Raw genomic sequence first — 18937 nt, forward strand, 5'->3', positions numbered from 1 at the left:
CTCCGTACCCTTTGTCCATCGTGCGGCACCCACTTTGTTCGCGCAAACACTGCTGCTCTCATCGATGCCTCGTTACCTGTATCAAACAGTTTCACGCTAACAACGAACAGAACACTTCGAGTCCCGCGAACCAAAACGTTCGAGATCTACCGGGTTACTGGGTCTTCGCATATTTCCATATATTAGCGGCGCGCAGGAATTCAGAAAAGTGTTCTGAACGATTTCAAATGCAGGATTCGAAGGTAGAGTAGTTCCTTTAATTATGCTAACGAGTGTTTACAGTGGGTGAATGTCTAGTGATCGATTTCAGATCTAGAGTGTGTGGGAGGTTTATCTTTGCATTGATTGTTGCGGTGATTGCAGGTGTTTGAAATCTATGTTGAAGCATCGGTCTCTAAGTGGCGTGTAATGGGTGATGAGTGTTTCGGTAATGAGTTCGATTTGGAGAAATTTTGAAGCTGGGGGAGCGCGAGGGATGTGACCACGCTTCCGCGGATCACCGAGGATGGCGCTGCGAGGGTTTCACCGCGAGAGTTCTGTTCGAATTTCACAACAGCTCATTCAGTCTTAAGTTCCCCGGCGGCAGACTCACGGAGGACTTGAACGTGATATAATTCCAAAATAACAGTGTTCATAGATTTCACAGCGCACCATTGACTTGGAAAACAGACACGAACGTGTTAGTTACCGAAAATTAAACGGGAGAAGTTTCACCGCCGAATCTTCCAGTGTTCTCACGTGTTAATGAATTATTAAAATTGAACTCGAGTGCACGGTGTTGATAGTGAAAGTACTTTGGCCCCGCGCATGTATAATTGAAGAATTTCATGAAATTAAGGGCACTGTAACTCTCGAATAAGTGGCTGGAAGTGCGAACAGATCACGCGTTTATAAGAGGGTTTCAGTTTCAGAGAAGTCTGAACAATTCAGTTTCTTGAAAATCAAAGTAGAAGTAATAAATGATAAATCACGATATAAAGATAGTAAATCAATGATAGTAAAGAGTTAAGGCATTGCTCCAGAATAAACGTTTCCAACTTATACGATGAAAGCAAATAAACAAATAAAAATGTTCTAAGAGTGATCCGCAAGAAGACATCTATCAAAAGATTCTCACTTAAATGTTATAACGAATCTTATCAAAATGAGGTTCACCTGTTTTTATTTAATCGCAATGACGATCGATCTGATCAGTGGCGAGCAGAGGTTCGCGGAAACCCCCGCGTTGTATCAGGAGGTGTCCTCGGGCGACGACGTGCAACTGCGGTGCAGGGTGCAGGACAAGAGGGGTCAGTGCATCTGGCAGAAAGACCGGAAGCCGGTGGGCCTGCACCCGGACAAATACGAGTGGGCGGGCGGTCGCGGCAGCGATTGCACCCTTCTCATCAGGAGAGCCTCCCTCGACTTCGACGACGGTTCATGGGAGTGTCAGGTCACGTCTGGCGACTTCACGCGACAGGATGCCCTAACTTCCCTGCCCTCGCGGCTCCTGGTCAGAGGTCAGACTATTTCCGAACGATTCTCTAACCGAAAAGCTTATTTACAGACCTCTCCGATATCGATTTTACTGTTATTAACACATTGCGGACCGGCTAATTTTCAGGAAACTGAATTGTGCGGATGTCAATTTTCACTGAGGTCAACTATATCACTATACATAGAAAAACTCAGATATCACATTGTTGTGTAATATATTTCAAATGGATAATCAATTCGAATTAAATTTTTTATTTTTTCAATACTGTGGTAATTAGCGAAGTTGCGTAGCTAAGTGTCTTTATATAAAAACGAGACTTCTCGTTGCCGGTCCGCAATGTGTTAACATTAGGTTTACGGGCATTTATTCTACAGTTCATTCTATTGTTCCTGGGAAGTTGATATTCGTTCGTGTAGATTTTGGAAATTGTAGATGTAGAAATAGACAATCAGGATTCATATTTGTGTCATTGGATCAATGAAAGCCGATTGAAACATTTACCGAATAATGTTTATAAAATTCAATCTGCGTCGAATTGACGCGTTCCATAAACCTAGTGTTAACCCTTTGCGGAAGGATGTCATTTCGACGAGATGAAATTTTCATAGTCATCAGACTAAGTCGTAGATGATCTAATTACTCGAATAGCAAGAGAGCACGTAGTTTCCTATTTTTCTATTGTTCAAGTAATTGATATAGAATTTAGCTTCGTCTGTTGAGGATTTCGTATATTTCAGAGTATCCTCGTCCGCAAAGGGTTAACCCTTTGCACTCGAAAGTTTTTCACTCGAAGTATTCTATACTTCCTAATTAGAAGTAGACAAGATTCTTTAAAATGAATTTAACAAGAAATCATAGATGAATTAGGTACCAAAGCTATTTTCTTTCAATATTTCACGTATTCTCGCAGTATACAAAGGTTAATGGTAAATAACAAAGTTTATAATTTTGCTGTATCAAATGATCTGGCGACTGGGAGTCGCCTCTCGAGTGCAAAGGGTTAATCCTTTGCGGTTCATTGATTTTATTAGAGTGCTAGCAGGCAGGTTCAAGTTAATTTATAGAACGAAGTCAATTTGAGTAAATGAAAGAAAAACACGAAACAAAACAGTGGAACCGCAAAGGGTTAATAAACAGTACGTTAATGTTCAATGTCGTCGAATGAGAATTAATAGTTGTTGAAATTATTCCTATCTGATCAATGTCATTGTAATTTGTACTTTGGAAATATGAGTGCCTCCTTTAATGCGCTTTCAAGGGTCTTTATGATCCATTTCTTCGATAAGACACAGAAGCACTGGATTTGGAAACTTAATATGTAGTACATTGGCGAGATATGTTCCAGACTTCGGTAAAAAAAATGTCACGGCGGTGGTGGTGCTTGAGGGATTTCCCGAGCCACGAACAGAGAAATGTTTCAGCCACTTGAAACTCACGCACGTGTGATCTCGCCGCTACGAGATGTCCCGGAGAAACGAAACAGATCGCCAGATTCGTGTGAACGAAACATGGGAGCCTCTTGATCGTTTCGGTTCTTCGCGATAAAGATTCAATTATTAGCCGTTTGCACTCGAGAGGCGATTCTCAGTCACCACTTGATTCGATACAGCAAAACTATGAAGTCGAATATTTAGTATTTTGAATGAAACTTTGTATTGCTACGTGAAATATTTAAATAAAATAGCTTCGTTGCTTAATTTATCTGTGAGTTATCGTTAAATTAGTTTCAAACAATATCGTCTATCGTTGGAAAATGTTGGATATTCCTAATAACTTTCGAGTGCAAAGGGTTAGTTGTAGCTTCTCTTAACACGTCAAGCGCCACGAAAATCTTAAGCATTTTCCGATAGAGTTTTTCTGTCCTAGTAAAGAAAAGCAGAAACAATTATTAATTACTTGACGTTACAATCCTTGCACTATCAATAACTTTGTTAAGTTATTAAACATCTTCATTCGACATCGGTTGTCTTGTATATTACGATTGTTTTCTAGTCATTCGGAAGCGTCAGTCACCAGTGACTGACATGGCGCTTAACGTGTTAATAATATTTCAGTAAAACGGTTCCGTCCTTATAGAAAATTTTCTTGTAAATAATAGATTGTGATGTACATTGAAATCGATGAAGTATATTTTAATGTGCTTTTAAACGTTGTTTATTCCAGTGAACGCGACGATACAGTTCTAAGCAGGCTTAATCGTTCTTAGCTAATGTCTTAATTGCTATATGAATTACCGATGGAACTGTTAAGTTGGCGATTAAGGGTTCAGCGGTGCTCGCGTAACAGTTTCCATAATGGGACATTAGAGCGTTAAACGTGGTGTTTAGTTTTAACGGAACGTTGAACGTTTGCATCACCGCTGAAAGAAAAAAAAAATCACTTTCTTCGCCGAATCATATACATAATCAGATCCGAAAGCCCCCTCAATGGAACAATGCAGATTTTACGGGGCCAACTTAAAATTCGCTAAACGCGGCTGGGCAATGATGCAACTCTTGTTCCGTTCCACTTTTCTATCTTTCTTTGCGAGGAGTTTTTTGCAACGCCGATTTCGAATGTTATCCGTTAAATTGATTTTACACGGCACACGTTCTAATCGTCGTTACTCAATCATTCTCATTAGCTTCTAAATATCGTATTACATTCGTCACCCTTGTACCATTTCATTCGATCATTCCTATACTTGTTCGTCTAATTGAAATTAACCCTTTGCACTCAAAAGGAGACTCCCAGTCGCCAGATGATTCGCTAGAATAATATTCTAAATTTTGGTATTCACCTTTACCCTCTGTATGCTGCACCGATACGTGGAATATTGAAAGAAAATAGCTTCAGTTCCCTAATTCATACGTGATTTCTTAATAAATTCATTTCAAAGTATCTTGTCTACATCTAATTAGAACGTATTGCCTGTTACAAGTGAGAATCTCTCGAGTGCAAACGGTTAACAAAACTCTATCTGGATTGCCAACAAAATTTACTTAATTAAATGTTCCATTTAATTCTGTCATTACTCATAATGAAATTACATTGAATTTCCTATTTGCAACGATTACGTTAAGAACTTCCTTGGCAACTCGCGCGCGGCGTATCGAGAACCCCACTTCCATTGATCTCTTTCACGGTGTACGATCAACTAAGCGAACCCTATCGCAGAAAATCGCTCATCGATTCCACGCGATCATTAAACCCCCCCTCGCTTGAAATATTTCCAGTGAAACCCCGGAAGCCGCGGCTGGAGTACGGGGGGACGATTTTGACCACCGCCCTGACTCTAAGGGAGGGCCAGGAAGTTACGATTTCCTGCGTATCAAGATATGGAAATCCTGCGGCGCTCATAAAATGGTAAGCTTGGCCAATTAACTCGCTGAAATAGGGGTGAGCGCGGTTCCCCCTTTCCTAATAGAATCGCGCGCGTCACGTGGCGAGGGGAGCAATTCAAATGGAATCCATGGAAAACACGTTTAATCAGAAAGTAAACGCAATTAGACGTCGTTAACGACCGGTGGAACGGCGACCATTTAGAAGCGGTCTAACGTATCAAGTCATTGTGCGACTGAACGCGTCGGATATATTTTAATTGGCTCACTCGCGCGGAATTGTACGCTTCGAACGTAAATTTCACTGTTGCTCCTAATTCTAAGGTTCGCGGCGCTTCGTTCGTTCCTCGCTGCGTTTATTCTGATTGGGCACTGGAACAAAACACTCGTACAACGGTACTAGTTATGGATCCGCTCCTGCTGTTTTTGCGATAACTTTCGTCCGGAGGAATGCCGGCTGCGGCGAGGAATATATTATTGTCTTTCGTTGATCATTGGAACGAGCGCTGTTGGTCAACGCTTCGTTCTTTCACCTGTTAATCCATTATGTTGCGTCACTTTTATTTAGCTTCGAAATCTAGACCGGTGTACGAATCATTTGAAAATTCTGAATATTGCGACGTTTGAGCATTAAAAATCTAATCGCCGATTTCTGCACGAATATTCCTGTAGAATAATTTTGAGCTGGGACCAAGTTACGAGATCTATCTTAACGATTCCATCTATTCCAAACAGTATAAAAATTATTTAATTTTCACTAAGAATTCAAAATCAATTACCGAGTGGCAAATTAGTGTTTCCGGCGACGTATCCACAGTGCGGCGCACGGGCGCCGAAAAAATGGCGCGCGAGAGCGCAGACAGCGTTCCCTCCTCGATATCGAGTGTTTATGCATACCTTTGTCTTCCCAGATAGCAGAACTCCATAAAAACGGTCAGTGCAGTAACGTTAGAGTATAAAGAGGAGAAAAAAACGATGGTTCACAGAGGCCAGCCGAGGCAAGAGTACATAAGCGGTGTTTATGCAGCAGAGAAGTCTTTGCTCGGCGAGCAAAGCGTCTTTTTCGTTTCATGGTCTGGTGACCAGGCTAGCCACACCTCATCTAAATTCTTCTAACATAAAACCCCGCGTTCTGTTCTGATCATCACCTCCGCACGACCGGTGTTACAATTTTCCTGAACACCGTGCAATTTTCACGGCCGTGAGCGCGCACTGCGGAGCCGAGTGCGAACGCGTCCCTTCTGCGAGCATTGCTCATTTCTCGAATATTGAATGAAATAATTATCATCATCATCCGACAAACGCGTATATTTACCACTTGACTACGAACGTTCACGCATTTATGCTATAAACAATTGTACAGGCTTGAGTAAAATGAGAACAGGTAACGATGCTGTTATACACTTTTAATTTACTGGAATCTGTGATAACGTAAATAGTTACCAGAGTATTACGATTGTTTCATTGACCTCGCGGGGCTTATCACGAGACAGTCAACCGGTATTTAGAAAGCGAAAAACAATTCGGATGAAAGAGGAAGCGGCGACAGGTTTCACCGTTAATTGCCCGTGAATCATTCCCAAAATGGACTTTCATTCTTCGCGGGATCCAGCTCGTTACACTAATACGTTAACGTAATTTTAGAACGTTCATTAAGAGGCGGAACACTTTTTCCCGTGTTCTCTCTTGACGAGGGATACTTTTATCCGAGATTATCAGATTTATCTAGTATCTGAATCCATCTAAAACGTTCTACGAATTTATGTGACAACAGTTCGCGCAGAGAATTGTTCATTATCCATAAGTTCCTGTTGGAAATCAATGATTCCCCGGTTAGGGAGTTTTCTCGTACCAAAGACTCCTAAGTTCAGGTGTTGAAAATTCGCGAGAATGCTCGCAGAGGCGAGTTTCACTTCTCCCGAACAATGCTCCTCGCCGATCATTTTTCTGCGAGAAACGAATCGAATGTAGAACGCGACGCGAACGGTTTCTTAATTTCACGGTCCGACCCGCGCCCGCGGAAATTCTACCTGGCACTGCAACGAAGGAATGTCTCGTCGACTCTTTTATTGCCTTTAATAGGCGTGCCGCCTAAACAGTTCTTCCGCGACTTTTTACTCTTTTCGCTAGCCGCTCCGAAGATGCAGTGGCAAGCACAATTATGCAGATTGGAGCCGTGGAAGCGGAGAAACTGGCCGACCGGCATAGTATCCCCGTGAATCACTGTAGAAGGGTACGAACCTTGAACATCGGAACTCGCGGGAAGCTGGTGAACTGATTTCCGGATGTGTAACTGTTGATCGCGTAAATCCTCCGTTAACTCGTTCGCTATCGAGCACTCGAAGTCTACGTACTCATCGTTGAAATGAAACTTACCTTGCAACTGCAAAAAGAAATACTTAACACTCTACATGATACTGGAACTGTTTTCAAGGATTTCTTTGGGTACTTGTTTACGAAACAAAGTATTTACAATATGAAACGTTCAGAGAGATTGAGTTATGGTTGAACGACGCGCTAAGATCTCTCTTGCGCAGGCGTTGAAGTCACCGGAGTTTAAAGAAAGCAGAGAGATAAGATTCTATAGATGTTAACTCTTCGCACTCGAGAGATGTATAAATATAAAATTTTACATTTAATATTATACTCCGTACAACGCATCAATTTGAGAAATAATGAAGTACAATAGCTTCGTTCCTCAATGTACGTGTGATTTCTCTTCGAATTAGATTCACAAATGAACAAATTTGAAACTATTCAAATATTTCTAGTGGAAAACTTCCGAGTGCAAAGGGTCAATGAACTGCTCGCAATTAAAAAATCTGCATTAGTCGCGTGTGGTTTGCAACAGGTACGTAGGAGGGGACGAAGTGGAGCCCTTAAGGGAGCAAACGAACGTGACGGAAGTGGACAGCCCTAAAACCTGGGCAGCGCACAGCCTTCTCCGCATCCGCGGACAAAGGGAGAACCATGGTCTGCCGATTCGATGTATCACGATGCATCCATCCAGTATCGTTCCAGCGTCTGCGGAAACACGGCTGGACGTGCATTGTATGTATATCTCGGATTTGTATAACATAGTGAAAGGCCCATTGAAGCACCGCTCGCGAACGGAATTTACAATTAACAGTTAAAAACAGCATTCGAAAGAAAGTCTCGTTTCCTCTTCTCCTAAAGCAGACTTCCTAGCCCTGAGCCACTTTCGTCTGAGACCTTTCCTTTGCGTAGACTCTGAAGAAATCATAATTGAAAACTTACAGACTCGTTTCTCAGAGAAACACAATTTCCTGGCGATGTTCCGCCGGTAATAATATTCTAGAAAATTAATGAAGCATCGGATAGATTGTGCAAACCCGTCAGCGAGCTTCGGCTCGTCGTCTCAATTGGGTCTGGGCTCTAGTTGCCGGTAGCGCGGCCGCGAAAGACTTATTCCGAGTTTACGAGGCGCAATTACCGACTTAGGGGAGCCGTAAAGCCGGCGCGCGGAGAGCATCGCCGCGATGCGATGCGATGGCCGATGGTTCTCGTTCTAACGGCGGTCACGAATTTCAGATTCCCCGGAGGTACGACTCGAGACGAAGCCGCGGCTGCTGGTCGCGGCCCTCGAGGACTCGGCGAGCTTTATGAGCCTGAAATGCTTCGCGGATGCCAATCCCAGCGGAACGATCAAGTGGTTCAAGGATTCAGCTCCCATCGGTGCGACGGGGAGCGTCGTATCGTTGATGTTAAACAGAACGCAGCAGAACAGCACTCTGACGGGGTCCGAGCTCAGATTCGAGCCGGTCAAGAGAAACGACGCCGGTCTCTACTCTTGCAAGGCGGTCAACGTTATCGGAGAAAGCGCCCCGGCTAACTACCGGCTGGACGTACAATGTTAGTCGCTCGACTTTTACCGTGACGCCTAGTTTTTTCAGAAAACAACAGGCAGGACGCGACGCGGACCGTGATTCTCGATAAACACATCAATCTCGTCCTGCGCTCTGTATCGTTAGAGACGTTCAGTGCTTCGCGTCGCGCGAGTTTCCCTTTGATTCGGCGTTCTGCGACCGACCCGAGTATTAACCCGCTTTTACCGTCGAGTCACTCCTCGCGCAACAATGTTACTGACTTCTGCAGTCGTTACACCTTTCTCCGCGACTTTCTTTTGTCCGGCGATTTAACACTAGGTTTACGGGCATTTATCGTACACTTCAGTCTGTTATTCCTAAAAGAATTGATGCTTTATTTAGATTGAGAAAACTGGAGATTCGATAGTAGGTAATTGGAGTACACGTCAGTGTGATCGCATCAATCAAAATCGGCGTAAGCATTTACGAAATAATATTTCTACAATCCAATATGCGTCAATTTAACGCGTTCCGTAAACCTAGTGTTAACCTCTTAGGCACGGCTGAATTTTGCGCGGGGCTGTTTCTCTGTACGGCAGAGTTCTGTACGGACAATGCTATTCTCTACGCGAGTACATTGGAATGGAGTTTTCGTTGATTAAATTATAATTTTTCTTAACCCTTTGAGTGCTGAATACATAGAGTGCTGACGATCGCTGTAGACGGAATACTTTTTCGCTAGACTGAACTCTGTTGATGAACTATTCGAAGCGCAAATCGTAACAAGTTATAGTAATTCTTTCGCACGAGATTAAATGATTCAAGAGTGTTATTTTTAGTATTAATTCTTTATTATAAACATTCGCATAATGGTATTACTTCTGCGTAGGTGCTCGAAAAAATTTACAAACGCATATATGCGTCCTTAGTCCATGCCGGACACCTACAGAAAATGCATATATGTGTCCTTAGTCCACACCGATAGCTTTCGCTAGACGCATATATGCGTCCATAGCACTCTAAGGGTTAAAGATGTGATACACATAATTTAACTCTAACAGTTTAGAATAATAGTTAGTAATACAATTGGGTATAATACATGACATATTGGTAGCGACGGAGTCACTATAGTGGCGCGTCGTTCAGAAAGATGATATCCGCGAAAGCCACTATAGTGGCGCGTCGTGCCTAAGAGGTTAAACCTGCTTGATTTCTATTTTCTTCGATTTTCAGATGGTCCGACGCTGAAGGAGGACAAAGCTGGCAATGATACAACGCAGAAGTTCGAGGAGACGACGCTTCTCAGCTCGAACCTGGAGCCTTTCCTCTGCGAGGACTTCCAGGCTAACCCTCCTGCGCAATACAGGTGGATACACGTGCGTGGCGGTGTGACGGAGACTATTGAGAATCCTCTTCAAAACAAAGACGGCGGGAAGAGGCTGCGTTTGGAGAACGTGATGTGGTCCGACGAAGGGGAGTATCGGTGTGTGGCTTTCAATATAATTAACGGCGTGAGAAGAGAGATGCCGAGCGCAGCTCGCCATGTGCTTCACGTGACAGGTCCACCTGAGATACAAGCTAGACCTTCGTCAGGCGGGAAAGGCTTCTATGAGTCCTTGGGCTGGGCCGGAGAGTCCGAACACGTACTCAAATCTCGCTTCTGCTCCAGGCCACCGCCTAAAATAGTCGCCTGGCAATGGGGTAGCTCGCACATCAGAGCAGGTATGAGTCACTTAGACTATTCGCTACTCGATTAACATCGAAGTGAGTCATTAAGTGAAACTTGGTGTATTTCTTCAACCTCCTTTCAAAATGACCGGCTCCAATCTCCGCGCAATTGAGAGGATAGGTGCAATAAGAGTCGATTTCATATAAAGTAACCGTATCTGGGATGTTTAGTCAATTTATCTTAGGAACAGTAACATCCAGTGTCAACCCTTTGTGGACGCATGTCGACATTTCAGATGGAATTTTCATATTTGGAACGCCAATTTGCAAAGAATGATTTAATTGCAAAATTAGTCACTTGATTTGATTTGCAAAATTATAGTCTTATATATAATATTAACTTCGTATGATGCATCAATATACGGAATATTGAAATAAAATAACTTTCCTCAATTTATATACGTTTCCTCGCTAATTAGTTTCAAGAAACATCGTCTGTTCTCATCGAAGAATATTGAATATTTCTAGTGAAAAACTTTCGAGTACAATGGGCTAATCTTCCATACTCGTACTCACATCGTTCCTCTTTTGTCCAGGCGAGAGTATTCATCCGAAGTACGAAGCCTTGCCTCTGGAGCACATCAAGGAGAACGAAATGGTAACGAACTGTTACTGGGCGAAGCTGGTGATCAAGGACCTGCAGCGAGAAGACGCCAGGATATACACATTGTTAGTGGAGAGCGAGAAAGGCAGGGATTCCACGAACGTTAAGCTGCTCATCCGTGACCCAACGGAGATGAGAGTAATAGCGGCAGCGGCAGCCGTGGGCTTGCTGTTTCTCTTGCTGCTGATATCGATAGCGGTGTACTCGGTGTTAAGGATGAAGAGCCAGCGATACCGTCGCGAAGAGGAGGAGGGTAGCATCGCGGCGGACGCTTTCTACAGCAACAACGGCACCACTGAAAGGCAGAAAACCGTGAACGCGACTCAAAGCAAAGGATATGGGAGGAAAACGAACTCCGAGGGCGGTTTGGCAGCCACGTACGACTACGATCAGATCACGAAGCAGGTGCGCGCTATGAGTCCAGAAGCTTTGAAAGTCAGGCGTGCACCAGCTGTTCTCCAGCCGCCCACCATTGTGTAACTGTTGACATGCTCCACCCCGTGACTGTCATCTGTGGCCACGAGTGAACCGTTCGCGTTTTAACCCTTTGCGGTCCTAACATTGTGGTAGTTAACGCTGGAAGAAATGACCGTTGGGCAGGCGAGCGTACTCGTGACGGTGGACGTTGATCGTAGGTGTCGCATTCCACGCTAAATACGTTAAGAATGCTATCCCCATTCCTCAGTCGGCTTCGCGGAGCCTGTGCGCCAGTCTCTGGGCGCTATTGCAATCCCGCTGGAATTAATTTCCGCGAACGTTTCCATTAGCGCGATGGGACTCGCGGTTCGCCACTTGAGTCGTCTTTTAACCCTTCGCGGTCCGAAGTGCTCTTGGTTTCTCACTTTGAAGTTCGCGTCGACGTTAGTTCATTCGATTACAGCTTAACACTTTGCCAACCGAATAGGATCTCCCACTTTTCATTTAGCAACGTATTGCCTTTTATGTTTATCTTTTCTTTTGTTGTTTAGTAAGTCTTGACGTGGGATTATTTGCAATTCATCGAATACGGTTCTTGTTTTTACAAAACATAGTTTTTAAATTAATTGAATGAGTATAATTGAAGATAATGGAGAAGGTTGTAGTTATAGTTCTTTCGAGGTCGCCTAAGTGTTAATACGACGCTCTATTTATTTATTCAATATTTGGGAGTCATTGTAATGTTACCTTTGAATGGTACAATTGTGATACTACAAATATATATAGAAAAAATTGTTAAAGGTAGAGGTTGCAATAAAATAGAATGTCGAGTCTGACTCGACAGAGGACTGCTAAGGGTTAACGCCGATGTTCGAAGGGTGGACCGGTTGCCTCGAGTATATTGCCTACTACTCCGATACCAGACTAAAGTACAATGGAAGAGGACAATACTTCATGCTCGAGTGATCGTACTTAGGAAAGTTCAAATATTGTGTAAGTATTCTGTTTAACGTACGCCCTGGGCATTATTTTCGTATCATTCGCTGAGTGTTCGAACTCTGAGAGTCGGAGAGGTCTTGAAGATCTCTGAAGAATTAAGGTGTGATAAATAATTGTTATAAATACAAACGTCGTTGGTGTTGATGAACTTCGTACTGTGGACAGTGGATTATTTGTTGTTATTACTGTTGCATTTCGGTTTCTCTGTAAGCTTTACTAGCGTGTAAGCGATGAGGATTTTTTTAATGGTTGTAATTCAACGTGTATCATGATGTATAAAGTACTTAATTAGGAATGTTAATGGCATGTCGAGTGTAAGTTGTCACTTCGTTGATAAGATCTGTGCAATAAGATAGAAATGCACTATGTGCGGATCGATGGTGTGTTACACTCATGCTTAGGTATTACGCTCATGTACTTATGTAGTTCACACGAGAGAAGAAAAAAAAACACACTAGGTTCTAGAGAAATATAATCCATGTTTTTATGCTTTCCTTTATTTATTCTTTTAATATGTCTTTTCAGTTGACGATCGTTGACTCCTTAGCGCGGAAAGGAGTTGCACTAAGTAATCGCATAGTAGCACTGATAAGCCTACATAATAATCATACTTTATGTAGTATTAAATACACTTTACACATTATAATGTTCATTATAAAAAACAAAAGAGTAGAAGAAGAAGAAGAACAAGAAGAAGAAGAAGAACAAGAACAAGAATCATTAAGCTTCAAGAACATATAATTTCTCGTTTTCTTTCAAAAATATGATATGCATACATATCTCTGGTTCCTTAATATATTTAAAGATCATTGGTCCCGAACAGGCTTTCTCAAATATATAATATTTGCAACATATATTATGACATCTACAAACTTAAACTTTACGTTATACGCGTACTTGCACTTTCCTCGTCGTACATTTCAACGTTCCTATTAAAGTCAGGTACACTTCAAATAAATTTAGTAATGTCCGTCGCGTGTAAGGTGTGATCCACCGATTGTAACGCGTCCAAAAGAGTTTGCCAAACGATCTAACAATGTAGTAACAATAAATCAACAATGCTCTATTCTTTTTAGCATAAAATTCTGAAAATTGTTGACACTATGAAATCCATATGTTGCTTCGCCGAATCCTCCGATGCTAAAAGGATCTAAACTTTACAGAATAATGATTCTTTTCAGAACAACATCTATCGAACCCTCTCTCCTCGGGGTGTATCATAGATAAATTTGTATTGTATACTTGCAAAGAATTCAATAACTGTGCCGGAACAAGTTACAAAACTTCTTAGAAGTTATCGGTATGTATAAAAACGGTGCTCGATATCTATGATTTATTGGGATAAGAGAAATATGTGTATCCATAACGCAGCGTTGTAAAATACCGTTGAACTAGCAGTGATCTCTTCTCTCGTTACAGTTATTTATCCTCGTCGTATCTCTCTATATAGCTTTAACTTATATATGATCATCTCAACATACATCGCGTTATTAAATAACGCGAACAATAAATCTCTACTCAGCGTTAAACTTGTATAGTACATAAAAATAATTTACAACGTATGTTAACGTAGCACATATCAATGATAGCCTATACACGTGTCCTTCCTAACATTTCTTTTCAAAGGAACTACTAATCATTTTGCCACATTCCTCGACGACAAGTGTCTTATCTTTTACATGTTCTGTGTAAACGGGTATACACATTATTTAATTAATAATATTACGACTGAGATGGTTTCTTACGTCTACCGAACAGATTACTCAGAACAGAACTTCTTTTATAATCTCTATCCTTGCGATTGCTACCCACACTGTGTTCACTTTCCGATCCACTCTCACTGGCCCTCCTCCCGTCTACAACCGTAACGTTCTGCGTGTTCTGTGGCACCGCAGGAGGAGCCACGTATGGTGGTAAAGAGATTGGTCTACCCGTGAAAGAATTGTTTTGCGGCATCCCCTACAACACATGAAAAATATTCTATCTCTCGAACACTTACAGAACTAACACTAATTTCTAATACAATACCGGTAAAATTTGATGGTTTAAAAACTTAATTACCTGTCTGGTGTTTACGGGCACATTTCCATAAGCTGTAACAAGAAATAATATTCATTTCTATATACTTATGTACGTGTAATTACAGAAGCAAGTTTCATATAATCGATCAACTCTTTATCGCATAAACGTAAAATGGAAAAAGTTAATGCAAATTGAAACAATGTAAGTCGCTCGTTTACTAATAACGAGTAAGGGTGCAAATCAGGATAAGCAAACAGAAGGCAAAGATGAGTATGTTGGAGGGTGAGGTACAACATGCAAGAGAAACACTGCACTTGACAAACAGTTGACAACGACTAACCAGGATCATGAGGGGCACTCCACTGAGCCATTCTGGTTGGTGGGGGAGCGGTCGATGGCAAGGGAGGTGCTAATTCTATAAAACAATGATGAATTTTTATACGTCCGATGGAAGAGGATTGTTTAGACAGACACACATATTGAACATGATATTTCAACGATATTTCCAATACCTTGATGCGGCGATGTAAGATCCACACTGCTCTGCCTGTGCCAGGTTGGATTTGAAGAGTACTGACCAGATCCGTTATGGTTTAACGTTGCACTGCGTTGCTGATAAAAACCAGGCTTCCCTTGTACGTGTTCTGATTCTGCGAAACAAATATTTGAATATCATAATCCAATCAATTCATCGAACTAACAAGGAGAGTGCAGGGCCTTCGGGTTACCGATTTCGAAACCTTGCACATTGGTAGATATGTTTCTCGTTTATGAATATATACCATTATAAGGGCAGATGCTCAATAGTTTTTTAGATATTTATTAAAAATATATCACGTCAATAAGCAGAGTATTAATCAGAACATTAGTAGACCAGGTTCCCCGTGGGAAAGAAATATTTTTCGATTTTTTTTATTTAAATTAATTCTATTTTGTGCATGTTAAATGTTAATAAAAAATTACTTTATTTCCTAGAAGACTTAACTATATAAAAAAATACAAAATGTAATATATAAAGCTATACAAAATTCAAATAGTACAAAAATACATAAAACAGATAAAATAGAATTAATTTAAATTAAAAAAATCGAAAAATTCTTTCCCACGGGGAACCTGATCTACAGAGTACAATTCCAGAACGTTACCCTCACGCCATTATTCAGCTTGGTGATTGTTCTGATTAATACTCTGCTTATTCACATGATATATTTTTAATAACGAATATCTAAAAAACTACTGAGTATCTGCCGTTATGATGGTATATATTCATAAACGAGAACCAAATCTACCAATATGCAAAGTTTCAAAACCGGCGACCCGAAGGCCTTGCACTCTCCTCGTAAACGAACATACCATCGCGTCTGTACTGCGGCAAAGCTTCGGTGCTCGGCGACCGCAGAGGAATAGGTGGCGGTGCTCCTCGCGGCGGGATTGGCGGCTTGTCTCCCGAGTTCGGTTGATACTGTTCCCTCTGACTAGCCAATTGCTCCTGCTGTATTATCTGCTGTTGCTGCGCCAGCAACTGCTGCTGCCTGTGCATCTGCAGGAACTCCGTCTGCGTCTGCGGCGGCTCCGTTCTCTGAGACATCAGGAACTCGGAGTTGTTCTGCGGGTCGCGTCTCTGTTGATTCTGCCTGTGCATCTGGAGAAACTCGATCTGCACGCTGCTAGGGGAATGCTGATTGGACATGTCGCGTCTGATCACGGAGTTCTTCCGCTCCAGTTCAGGCGTGGAGGCATGACTGCTGCCAGTCGATAGATTATCGTCGGCATGTTCCACCGAGACGTTCTGTAATCTCACTAGGCTCTCCTTCTGAGACTCGTCGTAGCTAAGGAGCTGCAGGCTGGGAGGTAACTTAGCGTGGAACGAGATTTTGTTCACCCAGTCCTCCATCTCTTGCTGAGTAGGCGCGAGGAACAGGAATTCCGAGCCGTCTGTACACTTCAATCTGAACACGTTCTTCTTCTTGGTATAGTCGTCCGCTTTCTCGCATATGGCATTGAAGATGGTGATCGGAGCAGTCGCTGCCTTGCTCAACGAGAAGTCCTCTATGTCTTTGAAGAAGCACAGCAGCTGTCCACACAGCACCGTGTAGTACTGCTTCCATGAACGTACCGCAGCTTTCTTGCCAGCGCTCTGTAGTTCGTGCTTCCTTTCTAGTAAACCTTGAATCTCCACTGGAGGCAGCGCATCCATGTTCTCCATTCGCTGAAGCTTCCTGAAGCTCTGAGTCCTCCTTCTGGTCGTGAAGCTGGGTGTCCTCTTCGGTTTCTTCGTGTCGACCTTCATGCTCTCCGCTCGCTTGATATCTGGAGTTGTCCTTCTCAGCTTCTCGCCGAACACATGGGATATACCATGGGGCTTTTGAATCGGAGTTGCGTCTAAGTTGTCAGGAGAAATCGAAGCCTTCAGGGGTGACAGTTTATTGATAGACTCGTGGTCGTCGGTGGTGCCGTTGATTTCGTCGTGCACGACAGTGCGATGAGGGCTGTCCAGCAATCGTCTTCGTTCTTCCTCACGTTTCCTCTCCTCTGTTATTCTTTGTACTTCCTTGCGTTTCCTCTCTTCGAGGCGAGCCCGCTCTACCCTCTCCTTCTCCGCTTGCCTCGCAGCCATCTCAGCCTCTTGTTGCTTCTGGAACGCTTTCTCCAACATGGTGATACGCCTGAGAGCGCTGAACCTGTCCTCTTGGGCTTCGATGGTTTTCTCGAAGTCCTCGTGCTTCCTTATCAACTCTTCCACTTGTGGTATACTCGTGCCCAGCTTCCCATCGTGCAACATGGGCTCTCTGCTGATTATCCAATTCTCCAGTGTCTCGGCTTCTCGTTTGAACAGCTGTGTATCCAAGTTCTGCTCGTATATGTGTCTTCTCTGCTCCCAGGTGTTCTTGAGGAACTGTTGCCTGTGTTGCAAGACGGATACCTTCTCCTCGATCTCCTTCGCCAGGAAGTGGCCCTCCTCTATCAGCTCCTGGCCAGTTTTGTAAAATTTGTCGAACGCTTCGTTTCGCGTCTCAATCTCTGTCTTGTATTCGCTGTGTCTGGATATCAGTGCTTCCGCGCCAGGAACGTCGCGGGCCAGTTCTGGGGCAGTCACTTTGGCTACCATTTCGTTTATCCAGGAGAGCAGGTCTCTGTATTCGCCCACGTAGGATTGCAACTGCTCCGCTTGCGCTAGTTTGCTTCGTCTCTGGGCAGCCTTCTCTAGTAACTCGTTCCAAGCTGCCTCAGCTTCTTGGTGCTTCACCTCGATGTGCGTGCAAGCATCCGGGAATAGTTCTATCAACCTGGAGGCCTCTTCCCTTAGCAACTCGACCTGAATAATCAAATTATTGTTGTGATCTTAGAATTACACCATTGTTATGATCTTAGAATTACAACATTGTTATGATCTTAGAGTTACAAAATTGTTATGATCTCAGAATTACAACATTGTTATGATCTTAGAATTACAAAATTGTTATGATCTTAGAATTACAAAATTGTTGTGATCTTAGAATTACAACATTGTTATGATCTTAGAGTTACAAAATTGTTATGATCTTAGAATTACAAAATACCTGTTCCTTCACTGCGCCCAAATCAGTCTCGAAACCTTGGTGTTTCCTAACCAGAGCTTGTATGGTTTCTAAATCGTGCCCATAGCCATCGGAACTCAGCGCTGTTTCCTTCTCTTGAATCCAAGAAATCGTTTCATCCGCAGTTCTATCGAACATGTGCACTTGTTTTGCACCTGCCAACGCGTCTTGCCGTGCGTGCGCTAGCTCCTTTATATCTTCCCACTGCTGCTTCGTTTCCTCGATCTTCATCAATATCTTACTCTTCTCTGGATTGTTCTCTTCCATTAATCTCTGCCCTTTATCCAGGACCGCCGAAACACGACCCTCGCTGGTTGTCAAACCGGCCAAGAAGTTGTCGAACGTTTGAATGAGAAGCTCAACGTGCTCCACGTCACGACCATAATCTTCCGACGCCGCGACCTGCAATGTAAAGTAGAAGCTAGCTGTCTTGCCTCGTGGGTTACGCGAGATAAAGTATATGCTACTCACTGTTGTTTGATCACCGATCCATTCGATGACTTCGTCTGCTTGCCTAACGAATTTGTAGAACTTCTCACTCTCTCTGAGTCGTTGGAACCGATAGTCTTTGAGCTTCTGCAATTCTTTGAATTTCTGTTCAATGTCTGTCTGCTTCTGAGTGATGTTCTTGCTGTCGAAATGATGCCTTTCTATTAATCCTTGCGAAAGTTTCCTCAGGTTGCTGACAGTATTCTCAAAGCCGAGAAGGTCTCGTTCGATCTCTTCCAGTTTCTTCAGCAGAGATTGAACAGAATCTTCGTCTTTTCCGTAATCCGTGGAAGTCAGCTGTGGGAATTTTTCTTTGATCCATTGTTCGGTCTCTGCAGCTTCAGCGTAGAACTGAAAGAATGGGAATAATAAAGTCAAGTATGGTTACTATATTTAACCCTCTGTAGGCCCTTGTAACTTTGAAGTCACATGTCAGTATATTGGAATCTTGTTGATTTATTTCATTTTACACTCAA

At 42.8% G+C, this 18937-nt stretch overlaps 2 protein-coding genes across 6 annotated transcripts in view; one reads left to right on the forward strand and one right to left on the reverse strand.

Moving 5' to 3' along the window:
• The first annotated feature begins 1174 nt into the window (after positions 1–1174).
• LOC116432704 (irregular chiasm C-roughest protein) lies at positions 1175–11436 on the forward strand. The gene is made up of 6 exons (XM_031989948.2): positions 1175–1499; positions 4693–4822; positions 7649–7848; positions 8350–8670; positions 9858–10346; positions 10889–11436. The coding sequence occupies exons 1-6, from the start codon at positions 1175–1177 to the stop codon at positions 11434–11436; spliced, it is 2013 nt and encodes a 670-aa protein (XP_031845808.2).
• A 1656-nt stretch (positions 11437–13092) lies between these two features.
• Positions 13093–18937, reverse strand: part of kst (spectrin beta chain, non-erythrocytic 5 kst) — a 57536-nt gene continuing 51691 nt past the window's right edge. For 4 of the 5 annotated variants that reach the window (XM_031989832.2, XM_031989833.2, XM_031989830.2 and 1 more), the window contains 7 exons: positions 18444–18812; positions 17955–18374; positions 15748–17710; positions 14907–15044; positions 14735–14809; positions 14434–14465; positions 13093–14331 (listed from right to left, as the gene is read on the reverse strand). In XM_031989832.2, the coding sequence (XP_031845692.1) occupies positions 14095–14331; positions 14434–14465; positions 14735–14809; positions 14907–15044; positions 15748–17710; positions 17955–18374; positions 18444–18812 (3234 nt within the window). In that variant the 3' untranslated portion in view covers positions 13093–14094. The remainder of the gene's footprint in view (positions 14332–14433; positions 14466–14734; positions 14810–14906; positions 15045–15747; positions 17711–17954; positions 18375–18443; positions 18813–18937) is intronic. The other variant, XM_031989831.2, reaches the window with a different exon arrangement.

This window comes from Nomia melanderi, chromosome 1, assembly GCF_051020985.1.
Source record: "Nomia melanderi isolate GNS246 chromosome 1, iyNomMela1, whole genome shotgun sequence".
Taxonomy (NCBI): Eukaryota; Metazoa; Arthropoda; class Insecta; order Hymenoptera; family Halictidae; genus Nomia; species Nomia melanderi.

Coding starts and splice junctions, on each gene's coding strand:
- LOC116432704 (XM_031989948.2), top strand. CDS start 1,175: ATGACGATCGATCTGATCAGTGGCGAGCAGAGGTTCGCGGAAACCCCC. Junction 4,823..7,648: donor CCTGCGGCGCTCATAAAATG/GTAAGCTTGGCC, acceptor GGTTTGCAACAG/GTACGTAGGAGGGGACGAAG. Junction 7,849..8,349: donor AACACGGCTGGACGTGCATT/GTATGTATATCT, acceptor CACGAATTTCAG/ATTCCCCGGAGGTACGACTC.